Here is an 18,788-nt window from a genome sequence, read left to right as displayed (position 1 = left end):
CCTAATCAGTGATAAGAAAGTTTAGATAAGACTAAATGTATACAGGATGTTGTTAAAATGAAACTCTAAATTAATACATTATTTATATTACGATTTACTTTTTATATTATTAAGGGCAAGTACATATATTCTTACTGGCGGTAGAGCTTTGTGCAAGCTCGTCTGGGTAGGTACCACCCACTCATCAGATATTCTACCGCAAAACAGCAGTACTTGGTATTGTTGTGTTCCGGTTTGAAGGGTGAGTGAGCCAGTGTAATTACAGGCACAAGGGACATAACATCTTAGTTCCCAAGGTTGGTGGCGCATTGGTGATGTAACCGATGGTTAACATTTCTTACAATGCCAATGTCTAAGGGCGTTTGGTGACCACTTATCATCAGGTGGCCCATATTCTATAAAAAAAAAAATCTTAATATATTTTTGTGTCGCGCTTTTAAATTCTTAAAAATTAAAAAATACTTAATTATTCTAATCATTGGCACTTGATTATATCCTATATCAGAATTTACGTTACGTTTAAAGAATATTTATTCCCATAAAGAACACGACAAGACACACGAGAGCAATGATAAACTTAAAATGAATTATTACATTCGTCGTTCTTTGTTACATGAGTCGCCATTTTATTAATTCATACTCATTTAACACATTGATTAAGTGCTATATTTAATCGAATGCTATGAAATAGTATATAGTTTATAATTATCTATTTATAATTTTATAATATTATGTGACATATATCCGTACCGTAACAGCCTGTGAATGTCCCACTGCTGGGCTAAAGGCCTCCTCTCCTCTTTTTGAGGAGAAGGTTTGGAGCTTATTCCACCACGCTGCTCCAATGCGGGTTGGTAGAATTCACATGTGGCAGAATTTCAGTGAAATTAGACACATGCAGGTTTCCTCACGATGTTTTCCTTCACCGTAAAGCACGAGATGAATTATAATCACAAATTAAGCACATGAAAATTCAGTGGTGCTTGCCCGGGTTCGAACCCACGATCATCGGTTAAGATTCACGCGTTCTTACCACAGGGCCATCTCGGCTTATGACATATATAATATTATAAAATTATATACATTTATTTAGTGGGACGTAGATATGTGTATATATTGTAATTGTTCTCGTAAAATAATTAGTATCTCCTTTTTATATGTAAGTGCACTTACCTGTTCTCTTAAAAAACTTCTTTCGCCAAAGGTTGTCTGTGAGAGATCGCTATAAGCGATAAGCGCCTTTGTGCACCATTTGTTGTTTGATTGTTTCCTATTTCTCATATGTTATTTATATGTTGTGCAATAATACTTATTGCAATTAAATAAATAAATAAGTGAATTTATAACATATAATTTTAACATAATTTTTAATATAATTTTAACATATTTTTTAATAATATATATAATACACATAAATATTTAACCACCCATCCAAAAATTGGCATGAAACTTTATTAAATTATTTGGCATGACAATAAAATCTAGTAATTGTATTAATTTTTAATATAGGTACTTAATTAACCCAAAAGGCTCTATCCCTTTATTATCCCAATAAGTAAAATACCGTCAGATGTTTGTAAATAAGAGGTTGTTTTGAATGTATTTTAATGGTACATTTACTATTACTCTTGTTGATTGCCCTATCTTTGCACATTGTAATTTTTCGATAAAAATTAATTTGTACCGCTTTCTCATGTATGGACAGCAAACAAATTTTAACTTTTACTTATTTTCAATATTAAAAACATTAAATATATTTGTATATGTATATTAATGTAATGAAATTAATTCGTGCATGTCTGGCGTTGTTGAAGTTAACTTTAAAATTAACTATAATACAATATATAATTATAATATTTTTAAATAAATATTTAAATGTAAATTTATGATTACAATAGTGTGAGTGAAAAGACGAGATTGGCCGCCATCTATAAACCATCTCTATTTACGCGGATTATAATGCCAAAATCATTTATGATAATAAACATTTGATTTCAATTTAATATCGATGTTATCAAAGCGACGGAATCCAATCACCCTATATAACTTAGTTGCTTTACACGGTGGTGCCCATCCGTTGACGTTTATAGATATGTATTCCAATGACGAATTAGTCAGGTACCATCATACATGAAAAATATTGCAAAATAATGTTCGAAGCGTTAATACAAAGACTGTAAATAGGAGTGTAGTGTGTGATTTATTGTCTTACGGTGAATTTGTGTGATATATAGAGTATGAGATGACATAATATGAATTAACAACGCTAATGGGTAAGTATTCGATACTTGAAATATCGACTAATCGTTACGCGTTCGCTTTAATTAAATCGATTAAACATTTAAATCGGTTCGTGTTTTACTAAATTATGTTATATTTATGTAATGTGAATAACTACTTGGATTAGAAAATGTTTTCGTGATTTTCATTATCTTATCATGTTTTACGCGCGCTTAAACAATTTTAATTCAATTTTTAAATATTCTTGTTTTTAATTTATAATTTATGGTTAATCAATATAACATTAATCTTAAGATAATTCAAAAGTGTTCATTCTAAAATTTCATAATATTTAAAGAATAAAAATCGTTTAAATATATTTTTTTAAATGCATTTCAAGGATCGCTTGGATACGCTAATGAATATAATATTTTAACATTTCAATAAGTTGTTTTATTTATATGTTTTAATGAATAAGTAAATAGTATAGTATAAAAGTTGTGACAATTCGTATATGTTCCACTGCTTCATTAACCCAGCTGGTCCACTGGTAACCTGGATTCTCATGTGGCAGAATTCATCTGATTCATGGGGAATACAATATTTTCTTACACCAAAAAGCACATGGCTAATTATAAGCACAAATTATGAACATGAACCACCATGAACAGTGGTGGTCTGATTTAAGCCTGCAATCTTCTTTAAGCATTCATGTATCCATTTAGCTATCTTGGCTCTCTCTGTTTTAAATTGAACGCCAGATATAATAAAAACCTCATCTTAGAATATTATATTTCAAAACAATAATAAAAGATACAAAATACTATATAAGACGAATTTTGAGCACTTATACATTTTTTTATATAAAATGAATATTACTGTACGTTATATACGTTATATAATAATAATATAATAAAACAACAAATGTTTATTTTTCGTCTGTCTGTTTATCAAATTGTTTAAAAAAATATCGATCAATTATAATTAAAATCATGAAACACTGGTTACAGGTCTATTAATATTGTCGCTGTGGTTATGGCTGCTGCCAGCGATGGTTTTATCAGGAGTATCAAGGGAGATGGATGAAGAAACAGAGGATTCTTGCAGGAGCTACATCCACGAGAATCTACTCTACATAGACTGTTCTGACAGAGGTCTCAATGACCTGCCTGAAGGGCTTGACATAAACGTAAGCTTATTGTACATTCACTTGAAAATAATTACTTACAGAATAAAGTTAAAACTAAGTACTCAGATGGACATATTTACACTTACGTGTACTCATTATTTTCAGCGTGTTAATGTATACTAATTGTAGGATAGCTTAACATTGCAAGAAAAATAAAAATATATCTCCTATTATATATTAACCCTATAACTGCCAAGGAGGTCGTTCTGTCCCCACTGAAAGTAATATCTTTAGAAATGAAATCTAAAAATGAATGTTACAGTTAAATGGTTAAAAAAGAATAAAAATAGTTTTGTGAATAGATTTTAAAATCAATAGACTTACAATAAATTTCCTAAATAGTCGATTAGTCAGAAATTCCCTAGGTATTAAGAAATGGTGAGATTAGTTCCAGTGTTTATGAGTGAACATTGGAATCAAATAGAAATTAGTATTTTTTGAACTGAATAACTATAGATACTACTACTACAATAAACAAATACCAAAATATATATCTGTTATGTATTTTTACGAGTATATATATACCTATTACAACAAGGAGTACTCTAATTTAATTTTTTTTTTTATTGTCTAACACAAGATCGTCAATATCTACCAAAGAAAAAAAAAAGAAAATCGGTTGACAAACATAATGGTAAAAAAGACTTCAGTTGATTTTCAAGTCTTTGAATATAGATGACCTAATTGAGTAGACTAATATAGCAGGAATTATTACAGGTACAATATTATAAGCGTGATATAATGAGCATATCATCTGCACGGAACCATAGAGCCATTTAAGCATTAATTGCGCAGTTGCGATTTTAAAGTTATAGGTCCTATACTGACTCCTTGGGCTATTGTCATCCCCATACCTAACACAAGCTGTACGCTTAGTTAGAGGGGTAAACAGGAATATTAGTAATTCCTCAAAAAAAGGTATTGCTAGTATTTTTTTTTTGTTGAAAAAAAATGAGTGTAATCTGTTTCAAATGTGGGATGTATGTAGCAAACTTCATCCCATTCAGTGGAGTAGCGCGAAATTAATTAAAAAGACCAATTAAATAAATAAAAACCGAGTGGTATTAGCCCGAGATCGAATCCGCAATCTTCGCCTAAGATTCACGTTTTCTAACCATGGAGCCATCTCGGCTAACTTCTACATGAACCCCTTGCATAAATGAATATGAAGTATTGAAAAATCATTATTATCCTTATATCCACTTAGTATCCCATTGTTTATTTGAACCAATAGTAGTTTAATTCCACATCAACATATTTCCAGCATTTCAAATAATTATGTTACTTAGACATTTTTGTTTAAAACTCAATTTATATTTTTGTATTTGTTTCAGGCTCAAGTACTGCTTCTGGCGAACAATAATTTTATTATGTTTCCATCTCAACTTGAGAAATTTACGAAAGTTGAAATTATGGATCTTTCTGGAAACCGTTTAACCGGTTCCTTACCTGCCTATTACGAAAACTTTAAGGAATTGAAGATTCTTAATCTTTCAAATAATAACTATGATTCTTGGTTAAGTAGCGATTACACGCTCAGTATTAAGAAATTAGATCTATCCAAAAATAAAATAAATGCAATAGATGAAGACGCTTTTTCAAAATTTCCTCGATTAGCGATACTAGATTTATCTGAAAATCGTATATATGATCTTCTTCCTAGTATATTTGAAAAGGCGACTAGTTTAGAAGTATTAATTTTGTCAAGAAACTACTTCTCCGAAGTGCCTCACTTTCAGTCATCATCGTTAAAAAATTTACGCTTAAGCAATTGTCAAATTACGAAATTCGAAGTAAATTCTCTTAGCGGAATGCAGTCTTTGCTTGAAATTGATTTATCTATAAACCAGATCGAATCTATTCCAGATAATTTAGCTTCAAACTCTTTACAAGAATTGGATTTGAGCTACAATGAAATCGAGACACTCACAGACTCGACATTCTCGTCTCTACCGCATTTAGCGGTATTAGATTTGAGGTGCAACGAATTCAAGGAAGTATGGTCTACGTCACACTTCGCCTCAAATCCATTTTTGAGAGAAGTTCATGTGAAGGGAAACCGATGGAGCTGTGAGGGCTTTAACGTGAATCTGCTTTTGACATATGAATTTCTTACGAAAGAACCACCAAAGGTATTCGATAAAGGTTCGTTGATTTGCTATTCGCCGTCAAATGTTACGCAAATGAGCTGGCAACAAGCTTACATAAGAACATGGCATGCAGATGAAAAGACAATGTCATCGTATACTTTTATGGCTGTTATAATTGGTATGATTATTGGCGTTATACTAACCTCGTTCGTTTGTAGATTTCTTATATCTTCAAACAGATCTAATCCAGCACGGCCTAGCCCAGAAACGACAGTTTTGAACGGTAATGCAACACAGGCTAGTACGGAATCTGTGGTCATGAGGGTTCCCCTAAGAGAAGATTTACCCCCCACGTACGATGAAGCTCTTTTAATGCCAAGACTGAATTCTTCCTTCCATTCACTACCAGATTTCGTTGATGAGGAGGAAAATCCTGATAGGAGAAATCGAAGATCTAGATCAATTGGAGATTTAACTGAGAGTAGACCAAGAGTTGGTGATAGACGATCAGTAAGGCGAACGATTGAAGTTCGTATACAGTGATTTTTGTTTTACTTCTTATATTTATTGTAAATTTTATTCGTATACGTATTTAGCATATAGTTGGCTTGGTTGATTGGTTGAGTTAAATGATAGTAATTCGTTTAATTAAGACACTTATGATAAGTACATGAACAAAATAAATAAAATAAAAGTATTATTTTTTTTTTTAATTACTTACCTAAGCAATTGTTTTAGCAAGAAATTGTTAAGAAAGTGCTTAAAACGCTAAATACTGCTAGAGCCATCTAGCGGCTTATGGTGAATACTCCTTATACATATAAAAAATTTAACAATCGTTTGGGCGCATGTTTTAGTTATAGTAACTGCTGACAGATGTCGCTTCTCAGTTTAAATAAAAAAAATCTTTTAGTTCTTTAATTACTTAAATTGTGTTTATTAATAGCTATTGATAATAACAATACAAGAGTGATTGTTTTTTAATAATTAACATAAGTTATAAATTTACTGTATCTTATTGTATTTACCTTAGTAACTTTTTGTTTATCATATTAAGTAAATACGCTAAATTTAAATGTTTATTCATGTATATAATACAATACACATTAAACTAATTGCAATATAATGATCAATACTACTAAGCACACCACACCTCACGGTACAGACTCATATACTTATCATTATCAAAGATAACACGTCATGTGTTTAATTCGGCTCATACAAACTTATCTAACGGCCGAAGACACACGTACAATATCAAATTTGTATTATTTATAAAAACCAAAGTTTCGTATCGAGATTAAAAGCTATTATTTATATAATAGATTGCAGTAGAGTGGTTCTTTAAAAAAAAGTTGAAATTTTTCTCAAAGTTAGATATAAGTTTTACTTATTACAGTGTATTTGCAGTTGAAATTCAATGAGATTTTTAACTTTTAAAAAAATGTGAAGTGTCATAATGTAAGGACTATATTATTAAATTCTATATTTTATTTACATCTATTTCATTTTTTAATATTTTTATAAAAAAAAATGATAATATCTTTATGTAGATTTTTTTTCTTGAATTGCTATTTACGTAACTATGTACCAAAATATGTATTGCAAATATGTTAGCGATGAAATCTGTAAAGGTATACGATAGTAGCCAAGGGAACTTGGCGACCTATTACAAAATCGTTTACAACATCCTAAAACGCTAAGAAATTCTTGTACAAACAAAAATTCAGTACTCATTTCAACGCGAAACATAAGCTCCTTTAAATATATATCACTAGAAAATAATTTGAATCATTTAAAATCGATAACATATTATCAGCATCTCTTAATATAATGACTCATCCTGTGTTATTTATTGCAGTAAAGATTTTCAATATCAATGGCCAGTGAGCGGACAATTCTTAAATTTGCAGTTTCAACAGCAGGTATGTGTTAGATCGACCTAAATTAAAGTGTTCCAGCACCTTTATCATGTAGATAACGATGATAAAATTGTTATATGTGTATACAGTACTATAACTGTTGATATTTATTCTATGAAACTAGATTTACTGAACCAAAGGACGACCCTTTTTGGGTAATGTGCGATACGTGAGGGGAAAATTAAAGTGATATGACTGACGAAATTAGTGCAGGTGTTCAAACTGATTCATCAATAGTAGAAGTAGGATTTATTATAAGTAAATATTTACTCAAGACGCTTTGTTCTTGCAAGAAATACTATTTACAAATTTGTTTAGCTATGTCAGCATTAAACGAAATATGTTACGTACGTAATATGTACGAATGGATAAAATTCTTGGATGTTAACTGACAATCCAGACAAGCAACACTTTATTTGCTTTTTCATCTCGATGGTGATAGAAATCGTCGTAAACAAATGTATGTGTCAATAATATGTATTTGCCCCGTAAGTGAAGTAGCATGTTTTTCAAACTTACTATTGAGGAGTGAAAAATAGGTGAGAATACCTAACAAGTGAGAAGGTTTTTTACCAGCAGTGAGACAAGAAATGATTGAAATACCTACATTAATTTTGATATTCCTGTAATTTTAATCAAATGAGCAAATATAAAACCAATACCATAATACCCCCTGAAAACGAAACTTTTTGTTACTTCTCTAACGCCTTAAGCGTAACCTTTTACAGAAATATATCATAAACCAACTTCCTTTAAAATCATTGTGAATACTACGAGTATTACGAGTAGCCCTGGTCTGCATTCTACGACGTTCAAGGTCATTCCTACGTGATTCGCTGTTCCTTTTCTTTTTTACTTTTGTGTTACTATAATTTATTTAGGAAAGAATTTGATTACAGGTAGTTATGATAAAAAGTGATGATTCTGTCACGGATTTGGAGTCTACTCCTGCTGTTTTTAATAACAAAAGCTGATATATTGGATTTTGATGACCATACAAACGACGCATGTTACACTTGCTACTGCAGTCCGGATTTAACGAGCGTGGATTGTTCACATAGAGGCTTAACCAATATTCCCGATGGCATCAGTTGGAAGGTTTGTACATAGCTTTAAATTTCTATCTATATTCTTTATTTTATGTCTATTGAGAGATATTATTGATATATTAAACTTAATATCCTAGTACAGTACAGTAACGGCCTGGGCCGAAGGCTACTCTCTCTTTTAGTCGGTTTTGAGTGTAGTGCTGCTCCAATTGGTGCTGCGGATTGGATACACATATGGCAGAATTTCAGTGACATTAGACAAATGCAGATTCCGTCACGATGTTTTCCTTCACCGCTTATCTTAGTCCTTGTTAGCAAAGCCTTATTTATGGATAGTACTGTCTGTCCCTAAAATTATATAAAAAACACAAAAACGATTATTACACAAGTTTGTTGTTGAAAACTGTTTAGTAATTCCCTATTATCTTCAAATCTACCTCAAATAATTAGAAAAGCACCTCTTTTTTTCTTGACAGTGATAATATAAAATATTAGTAAATATCCGGATAATTCGATGCTAGCTAAGCCGTATACAGCTAGTTGGCGATATAAAAAAAAATATAAATTGTTTTAATACTTTCTTTAAATGCAATGAATTACCAAGTACAATTTGTAAAACTTTTAGAAGCAATTAAAGAATTAACTACTAAACTCTTACTAAATTAGTTAAAATTGACTTGCTAGATTTATTATATACTGAATTCGTTAAGTAAAAGTTAAGCTAATATACCTTTTATTGTTATGAAAGTTTATTTGTACAAAAAATGATTTTTATACTGCATTGACTTACATTATCCTTACGTTATTTTACAGGTGACAAAACTCAATGTTTCAAACAACGAAATTTCATCGTTTCCAAGCAACCTTAGTAACCTCTACAATTTAATATCTTTGGACCTAAGTGGGAATCAGTTAAATGGCTTACCAGAAAGTGCATTACAGAATCTCACAGCATTGGAAGTATTAAATTTATCAAGAAATTATTTTGAATCATGGCTAAGCATAAATCCCAACGAAGTACTTAAACCAGCGACTAGCCTTAAAATTTTAGATTTATCCAAGAATAAATTCACAACTTTGGCAAATCTTGCAAATCAAGAGCTCCTTATCAGCCCCTCGTTAGAAACATTGATATTGAACAGCTGTGAAATAAACTCTATTCATGGGAGATCCCCTCTTAGCGGACTAATTAATATAAGAGTTCTGAAATTAAATAATAATCCTTTATTAAGAATTCAAAATTTAATATCATCTACGCTTAAGAGTCTCTATGTAAGCAATTGTCAATTGAGTTATATAAGTCACAATGAATTTGCTTATTTGCCTTCATTAGTGTACTTACAAATGTCATATAACTACCGGTTAGAACTATCTTCAACATCAAATACATTATTTTCTAATTCTCTTAGATTTTTAGACATTTCATATTGTAATATTTTTAGACCTAACTTATTTGGTTTTCCAAATTTAAGAAAAGTTATAATTAAAAACAACATGATAAGGTTCTTGAAGAGTAATGAATTTATAAATAATACGAAACTGGAATATTTGGATCTATCGTACAATAATATAGGTTCATTCAAAAGTGACACTTTTAAAGGACTAAGTATGCTTAGATACTTGGATTTGTCTTGGAATGAAATAGCACAAATACCTGAAGAAAGTTTTACAGAGACGCCATCACTGACGCAACTCAAACTTGCTAGAAATTACCTAAATAGAGTGGGACACCTAAAATCTACGTCATTATCAATACTTGATATGAGTTCTTGCGAAATAAGTACAATTGGTAAAGATTCCTTAGAAGGACTTCCATCTCTTATAGACATAGATTTATCACACAATCTTTTATCACATATCCCGGATAGTATTTCATCGAATACATTAAAATATTTAAATTTGAATTACAACAGAATTAGTTCTATCAACAATGTGACCTTTTTCATGTTGCCTCGGCTAAATGGATTGAGTGTAATTGGAAATAGGTTTACAAATATTTGGAGCAGGACTTATTTCAACTCAAACCTTTATTTAGAAAGACTTGATCTCAGCGACAATATGTGGAGATGTGATTGTGTCGACGATAATATGTATGACTTTTATGAATACGTTACTTTAGAACCAAATAAAAAAGAGGAATCGTTTAATCTAATATGCAACAGCCCAATAAATGTTATAGGTCAAACATGGTTAGAAGCATGTTATTATAATTGGAACCCTGCTGAAAAAGCTAGAAATGTCGATAACTTGATTTGGTTCTTAATTGTCATGATTGTTGGATTAGCTCTGTGTTTATTACTAGTCAATACTATCAGGAGATCAATGAAACGACGTTTAGGAGCAATTCAAGCAGAAAGGGAAAGACAAGTTGAAGAAGCTAGAGATAGACTAAGACAGTTAAGAATACGAGCTGAACAAGAAGCGTTATGCAACACGCCTGATCCAAGAGATTTGATTGCACCACCATCTTATGACGAAGCTCTCTCTATGCCGAAGCTAAATGCTTCTTGTCATTCTCTAAACGAAACTGGATCAGGAAAAACCAAACGTAGGAGAGGTAGAAGGAAAACGAAATCAAGTGGAGATTTACTCGAGGAAACAGAAAGAAATGGCGATGCTCGTGTTTTCGATGATATAGAGCTTACCGAAACTTCTAATGATAATAATAGAAATAGGCGTCGCCGAAACCGAAGATACGGTAGCCATGAAATAGATGAACTAGAGCAAAGTCCAGGAGCCAGACGTAGAAGAATGTCCGAATATAACACCTTAGGTGATAGTGTATTGGTTGAAGTTGAAACGGAAGTACAACGACCTCTGCGTCCAAGAAATCGACGATATTCCGACGAAAATCAACCTAGAGAAAGTGATTTTTAGGTTATAAAGTTCTTGTTTAGTATAAATTTATTTAAGATTGAGATATGTTTGATGGCACTTATATCAAGAAATGTATATATCAAATGTTTTTTTTTCTATTTATAATATTTTTATTTAAGATTTTTTGTTCAATACGAGTCTTCTTTTGGTGATTTTACTTTACAACTCAGGTTTTTTTTATAACCAATTTCCATACAATAGATATTTTGTCAAAAAGGTTTTTATGTACCAAAGTGGTAAATATTTACTGTTTAGTATAAAGATGATTGACAAAGAAATAACTTCTTCAGTGTTTTAATAATTTAATTTCTATTGTTTAATGAGGACCAGTTGTAATTTAATTTATACCTTTTCTACAATTAATTATTTTTGAATTAAGGTTTAACTAGAACACAGTAACGAAAATGTCCTCGATGATGCATTATCTGTACAAATAAACAATATTTTCTAATTCTTGTTATTTAGTAGGATAAATTATCTTTTTAGAATTAAAAAAAAACAATAATGATTATTGATATAAATTATGACATTTTTCTTTAAATAAAAATATTTTTTATTCTTATTATTTTATGAAAAAGGGTTAATAAAGGGTAACGAAGAAATAAAACAAGTTCAAACAAGGCTTTATATCGTTCGAAATAAAAATTCATGAATTATAAATCTCTTTACATTGAAATACTTTATTGTTCTATATTTTGATTCATAACAATATTGAAGAATGTTCGGTTCTAAAAAAAATATAAGTCGATAAATTATGGAAACATGAATTATAAGTCAGCAAAAGCAGAGTGATACAGCAATTAAAACATATAATGTAAAATAATTTCAAATAAAACTAACTAAACAAATATACAATGAATTAATTATTTTTCTGCATACATATTATCTAAATAGCATGGTTACTTAATATAAATGGTATCACAATCTTAGATAACTAATAATTTAATAAAATTACTCATAAGGAACTTATGCATAGACCAAGAATGTATCTCTTTAAAGTAGGATGTTATAATATGATGGACGACAACCAGTAAAACCATTCGTTGTTCTACATTTCCGTTCGCATGCAATATTCAGAGTGATATAGGTAAGTACACAACCATTGACAACTCAAGAATTGTACCCAAAGTAACCAAAAACCTAGCAAAGAATACAATACAAGATTGTACAATTTGTGTTACCATAAACAGTTTTAAACGAGACGATTTTTGTAACCATTTTAACAAATTTTATATCTATAATGAACATGGCAACATTTTTACACGTATAAAAATATTTTTACTTAGCGCACAATATGCTCTCATAAATATATTTATACCACTATCAAAATTACAATAAAGGCACTGTCGACTACAAACACACTTTGGCAGTACTTAATACAGTCAAAATCTTCAGACCCTCAAAAACAAGAGTTCCCTCACTTACGCACACGGAATAATCACAGAATTTCGCCAATAGTGAAAACTTTGCTAATTGACACTGATATCTACAAATTGTTCTTATCCTGTTCAATGAGGCAAAATTTCAAGTAGTTGATTTTGGCGCGTTTCCGTCCTGTGAAGGTGTAATGATTATATCTCCGGCATTTGATCTACTTCTGGTGACTAAAACAGGGGTTTTAGGTTTGGGCGTTTCTGTAATTTTTATACGAACTCGTCCCATGTCAGGAGAATATACCGGAACATACTCACGTGATGGTGACAAATAATCACAGTCGACTGTAGGATCTCCATTAATAAGTGGCTGGGATACGTCTGAATCTCGATTGCGATTCATCCTCGGATTGTCATCATCATTTATTGGTACAAATATATCTTCACTGGACAAAGAATTAGTATCTTTTCTAGAATTCGCTCCTATGTCAGATTCAAATGACGTTTCTTGTAGTGGTAATTGATGTTCATGTGCCAAATTATTATCGATTGAGCTGCTCTTGTTTTGATTTGTATCTCGAGGACTATCAGTTCTAAGATTCTCGTTTTCATTGCGTTTTATACCGTTTGCAACATCGCCATTTTCACTTTTTTTCTGATGTGTTTCATGTGTAGGCACAAGCTCATATTTTCCATTAACTTTTTTCTCCACAGGATTTTCTATTGTAGCAGGTTTTCCTAGTAAGGATTTATTCATGTCTACCATTTCTTTAGAAGCCTTTTCTACGTCTCTTTTTTGCTGCCTTAAAAGTCTTCTGTCTCTTCGTTTTCTCATTTGCCCTTTGGTTATTGCAAATCCAATTAAACCGACAAGCAAAACAATAATTAATGCAATACAAACATAAGTTCCAGTTTTGTGTGGAATTACATTATCTTCATTAGCTGGTGCTTGTCCTAGAACTTCTGATGCTTGAGTTACTCGAATTTGTTCAGATACTGTCGTATCTCTTGTAACTTCGGGAGTAGCTGATCTCACTGTGACTACTTCAGGATCAGTTTTGCTATGCCAGTCTGGACCACCTTGATATATTGTTGGTGGAACGTGCATTGGAAATTCTAATTCAGTAGAATTTTCATCATCGTTAAATATTCTTTCAACTGGATCAGGGCTTAATTCACTAATTATGGGAGTAGTTGTTTCCACACTTTTTTCAGTTATTTCTTCATAGTCGGGTATAAAGAAACCCGATCCTTCTCCAGATCCCTCCATTGGGTCATCTGTAGTATGTCCATTCTCCGCAGGTAAAATTTCCTCATTTGCGAATAAGTTTCCGAGCATTTTACGTTCTTGCATAGGTTCTATTATATCACTAATTGTAGTGCTTTCAGCTTCACCTGATCCTTCGATCTCATCAATAGGTGATGGTGTTGAAAAACGACCAACTTTCATAAATTGTAAACTATCATCATCTTCAACTAAATCCGCACCATGGATAATTTTTCCATCATCGAGATCACTACTAGCTACTAAAGACATAGATTTCAAAGCCGTCGTTTCTTCACCAACTCGAACAGCATCAATAGGCTGGTCACCCATCATCATATCCATGAAATCTGTTTTAGTAATTTTGCAAATGTCTTTTGTTTTTAACTCTAGCCAAGAACGTTCTTTTAAGTGTACTGGTGTGTGACATTTCACGTTATCGATATACACATTCGCAGCCAGTAAATGATTTCGAGCAATAATATTGTCGCAAGAACATTCCAAAGGATTACCATTTAATTCCAAATGTTCTAAGCTAGGTAAATGAGGTAAATCTGAGGGCACATCTTTTAAAAGATTACCCGATAAATCCAAAGAACTAACACTTGTGGGCAGATGCGTCAATGAGAGTTTTTGTATTCTGTTGTGAGCTAGATTTAGGTGAACTAATTTTTTTGCATTATGCAAAAATTTGTTAAGTTCAGTGAGACCGTTAGTAGACAAATCAAGTGTCACCACTTCAGTCAGCCTGTCTAGCTCATGAGTGATTTTCGTGATGTTATTATGTGAGAGATCAAGAATATTTATATTATGATGTTTCTGTCGAAGAGAATATTTGTAGAGTTCGGCGAGGTTACTGCAAGTGACACGGTGAAGCCCATCCCGCGTTGTACTGCAAACACAGCCATCAGGACAGACAGCCGCCAATGTTGGCGATAGAAGCAAGGATGCCGCAAGAAGGTAGACATAAATAGTGAGCCACGCCATCTTAGTAACTGAGACGCCACCTGAAATTTAAAAAAAAATTATAAATATTATTGTCAACTATATACATTATATTTAATAAAAGTTAAAGAATCTTTTAAGAGTATGTCATATGTAATTTATTATTTACGTTTCTTATTAAAGTACGGGAATATGTGAAACTTAAACAAATTATAAATCGTATTTAAATCCTTCTAAGTATAAGGTTCATAGAGATATAATCGGATCTCCAATGACAGATGGTAATGACATTGGAAATTTAGTTCAAAGAACGCCGATTGAAAAATATATTTTAACATAATTTGCTCCTCTGTTAGTAAAAATCTATCAGCCTAATATTATAAATGTAAAGTAACCTTAACTATATCTTTCCTTATCATGACTAAGCCACTTAAGCTTAACCGATCGTAATGTTTTTCATAGAGGATCTGGGTGAGTACAAAGATAAACGACGAGATCGGCGAAAAAATACATGATATATGGGAAAGACTAAAATGGAAGTAATCACGACTATTATATGGAGTTTTTACGAATAATTACGTCCATATCATACGATTATATACTTAAATTAAGGTCTACAGTTTTATTTATTTTGCTAAATTTCTTTAAGTATTAATAAAATGCTAAAACATACATCAATCTACATTAATAATGGCATAATATCACAGGAAATAGTTAAATTAAAATCTTTCAAATTATTTTGATACTGCATTTCGTATAAAGGGCAGCAAATGATCAATGATAATGGTTTTGTATACAAATAAAACAGTTTATAAATAGTTTAACAATATTTTTTTAAAGTACCGCATTATATAGTAAATTATTTTCGAACAAAATAATAATAAACAGCTGGTATTAAATCTCACAATACGTAGGAGTACAATTTGAAATCAGTATCTATTTGTAGCAATGTAATAACATCCTCGGTGCACTTGGCCGGCGCTCGACCAGAAGTAGTTCAATGTTAGAGACAGGAAGAGAATTGTTAACCGTTTGTGCAAATGTCGTCACATCGTCTTCGAGGGAGGCATACGTTTGGGCGTCAAAAATATTGCGCAATACTACTATATAACTCTTTTGCAATCACACTAATAAGCACTCATCATCTTTGTTTGCAACTAAAATAGCACAAGTTGCACAAGATAAGTTGCATATCGAGTGTCTTCTAACGCGTATGTTTCAACTTAGTTTTATCAAATGATATGAATTCCATGGGTTTTGCAAATTCAAATCAAATCAAATATAAGCAAGCTTTATAATAAATGATTTTTGAATCTTTACTATTTCCACTGTGGTACCGTTTCGGGAAGCAATTTCTAGAGAGTAGAAACTTAGAGAAGAAACACTAGAAACTCGCATTATTGCTGTTTTTTTAAAACAAAACGGTTTTACAATATGGTTAATATTCACAAATATTGTTTGTAACCAGAGCTGCGTTGGAAGCCACTACTAGCCAATCATCTTTAACAAAAAGTATTATTTTTATAATAAGATTAGTCCATTAATTGTGACATAATAAAGTTTATAAGTTTGTTAAATGGTAAATTAAAACATACATTTAAGCCTATAATAAAAGAACATATATTTAGCTTTCAAACAACTTCATTATGTAATGTCTGGAAACTAGGAGATTAAGTAATTAAATGGGATTTGTGTTAAAGTAATTAAACATATTAACAAAACAAGCTAACTTGATTTTGGAATTGTAACGACTATTAAAAACGTGACGGCTGTAATTACTACAACTGTTACTTTTACAAGTTTATATATCTAGCTGTCTATGCGTGTCAAATTTTGCCTCTGAATTGTAACCTAGTTCTTCTTAACCGACTGAGCTGAAAATTTTGTTTTTTTTTTTCAGTCTGGTATACAATATTATAATCGTTTTAGAACATGAATAAAAAGATATGAGCTTGTTTTTATAAAAAAAAAATATTTGTCTTTGGGTTAGTTTTACAAGATTAATATATATTATAATGTTAATAAGTAGAATAGTAAGTTTTTATAAGTATGAAATGAAAAAATTATAATTCACACACTATTTATACTATATAATTTTATGCTTTACCAGAAAAAGTGTAAATTTTGGTATTTCCTCAAACAGTTCTCGTAAACCTAGGATTTTAGCTGGAAAACGGTTTTGTTTATCGTAAAGCACGTGCTATAAACAGATTGGGCATTGGAAGTGCTTACGTCATTCTACTAATGCTATAAAGCAATGGTATTACACTTAAAGATGTTGTCAAATAAGATAGAAATTATTAAATTTCTAAAGCTTGGTAGGTTCGAATTAGATAGAACAGTTCATAAATGTTTATATGGTGAATATAGGATACCACTTCTTTGCCCCGATAAAAAGGTTAGGAGTCTATTCCACCATAGGTTTCCTCACAGTATCTCCCTTTACCACAATGCATAACTCACTCACGTTCCCCTTAGGCAATCTTGTTTCTAGAACAATATGTACTACTTACAAAAAATGAGCTGTAATGGCCAAGTGGAAAAAACACGTGTTAATTGAGCAGCGCGGGTTCAAATCTGAACAAGAGCCGTTTACGTATATTTAATTTGTGTCTACTTCATGTTGCCCATCAGTAGAATATCCTACTAGCTATTTCATCCATTCCACCAACCCGCATTGGAGCAGCGTGGTGGAATAAGCTTTTAAACTTCTCCTCAAAAAGGGAGAGGAGGTATTAGCCCTGTTGTGGGACATTCACAGGCTGTTACGTTACATTACGTATTAACACCTGCACTTAACTTGACTACAAAAATGTTGTATTTTATTACAGTTGTGTATTACACAACATTGCTACACATATCGATTTGTATTTTATAAAAATAAAAATAAATTATTTGAAAATAAAAACTGTTCGTAACTGTTGCCTTGGCTATGTTTGTCAAGGTATATACTGACTGACTGTATATAAACATTGTTTATTATTCTTTAAAACGATTTAATGAGGAAAATAAGCGAGGTTATTATGTATTTTTTACTCAAAGGTGAAATCTCAACACGATCTTTTAAACAACACCTATAAAAACAAAATATAATTAAAAAAGGTAAATAAAAATAAATGTACACGCAAAAATAATATGCATGCATAATTTATTTATTGAATCAATTTGATTTGACTAATATATTTAAATCATAAATATTTCCCAATATAATACAGTACAGTAACAGCCTGTTAATGTCCCTCTGCTGAGCTAAGGCCTCCTCTCCCTTTTGAGGAGAAGGTTTGGAGCTTATTCCACCACGCTGCTTCAATACGGATTGGTAGAATACACATGTGGCATAATTTCAATGAAATTAGACACATGCAGGTTTCCTCACGATGTTTTCCTTCACCGTCAAGCACGAGATGAATTATAAACACAAATTAAGCTCATGAAAATACAGTGGTGCTTGAACGGGTTTGAATCCACGATCATCGGTTAAGATTCACGTGTTCTAACCACTAGGCTATCTCGTCATCCCAATATATGTATACATTTATAATGTGATGCATATTATAAGGGGAATTTATAGACCCATATCGCAGGCTACCTCATCAAGTGGTCGGTATTAGACTCTTCCGCGTGTGGATTATCACACAGACCACTTTTGACCTTGGAATTACATTTAGCCGGAAAATATACATTAAGTAACACATCTAACTATTAGTTCGACAGATTAAATATTTATTTTCCGACAACCTTGACGGTAATTATATAATATAAATAATGATAATACATTTAGAGAAATTATTATAATCATTGTTATTATAGTACAAGACTAAACTAAAAACATTGACCACAATTAAAATATATATGTTGA

General features: G+C 31.4%; 3 protein-coding genes across 5 annotated transcripts in view; 2 read left to right on the top strand and 1 right to left on the bottom strand.

The window, feature by feature from the left end:
* The first annotated feature begins 2,109 nt into the window (after positions 1-2,109).
* On the top strand, positions 2,110-6,133 carry LOC126780925 (leucine-rich repeat-containing G-protein coupled receptor 4-like). The gene is made up of 3 exons (XM_050505623.1): positions 2,110-2,273; positions 3,231-3,409; positions 4,744-6,133. The coding sequence occupies exons 1-3, from the start codon at positions 2,270-2,272 to the stop codon at positions 6,040-6,042; spliced, it is 1,482 nt and encodes a 493-aa protein (XP_050361580.1). The 5' UTR covers positions 2,110-2,269; the 3' UTR covers positions 6,043-6,133.
* A 608-nt stretch (positions 6,134-6,741) lies between these two features.
* Positions 6,742-11,769, top strand: LOC126780860 (insulin-like growth factor-binding protein complex acid labile subunit). 3 transcript variants are annotated; one of them, XM_050505544.1, is made up of 4 exons: positions 6,742-6,960; positions 7,361-7,424; positions 8,325-8,519; positions 9,284-11,769. In XM_050505544.1, the coding sequence occupies exons 3-4, from the start codon at positions 8,340-8,342 to the stop codon at positions 11,345-11,347; spliced, it is 2,244 nt and encodes a 747-aa protein (XP_050361501.1). In that variant the 5' UTR covers positions 6,742-6,960; positions 7,361-7,424; positions 8,325-8,339; the 3' UTR covers positions 11,348-11,769. The 3 variants fall into 3 exon arrangements, with proteins under 3 accessions (XP_050361501.1, XP_050361485.1, XP_050361493.1); XM_050505528.1 differs by having other exon boundaries at positions 8,321-8,519; XM_050505536.1 differs by having other exon boundaries at positions 8,303-8,519.
* Positions 11,770-11,958: 189 nt separating this feature from the next.
* Positions 11,959-18,788, bottom strand: part of LOC126780915 (protein windpipe) — a 48,456-nt gene continuing 41,626 nt past the window's right edge. Inside the window, exon 3 of the mRNA XM_050505612.1 lies at positions 11,959-14,991. Within this exon, the coding sequence (XP_050361569.1) occupies positions 12,872-14,971 (2,100 nt within the window). The 5' untranslated portion in view covers positions 14,972-14,991 and the 3' untranslated portion in view covers positions 11,959-12,871. The remainder of the gene's footprint in view (positions 14,992-18,788) is intronic.

Source organism: Nymphalis io, chromosome 1 (genome assembly GCF_905147045.1).
Source record: "Nymphalis io chromosome 1, ilAglIoxx1.1, whole genome shotgun sequence".
In the NCBI taxonomy this organism is placed as follows: Eukaryota; Metazoa; Arthropoda; class Insecta; order Lepidoptera; family Nymphalidae; genus Nymphalis; species Nymphalis io.
This window is presented reverse-complemented; position numbering and strand designations above follow the sequence as displayed.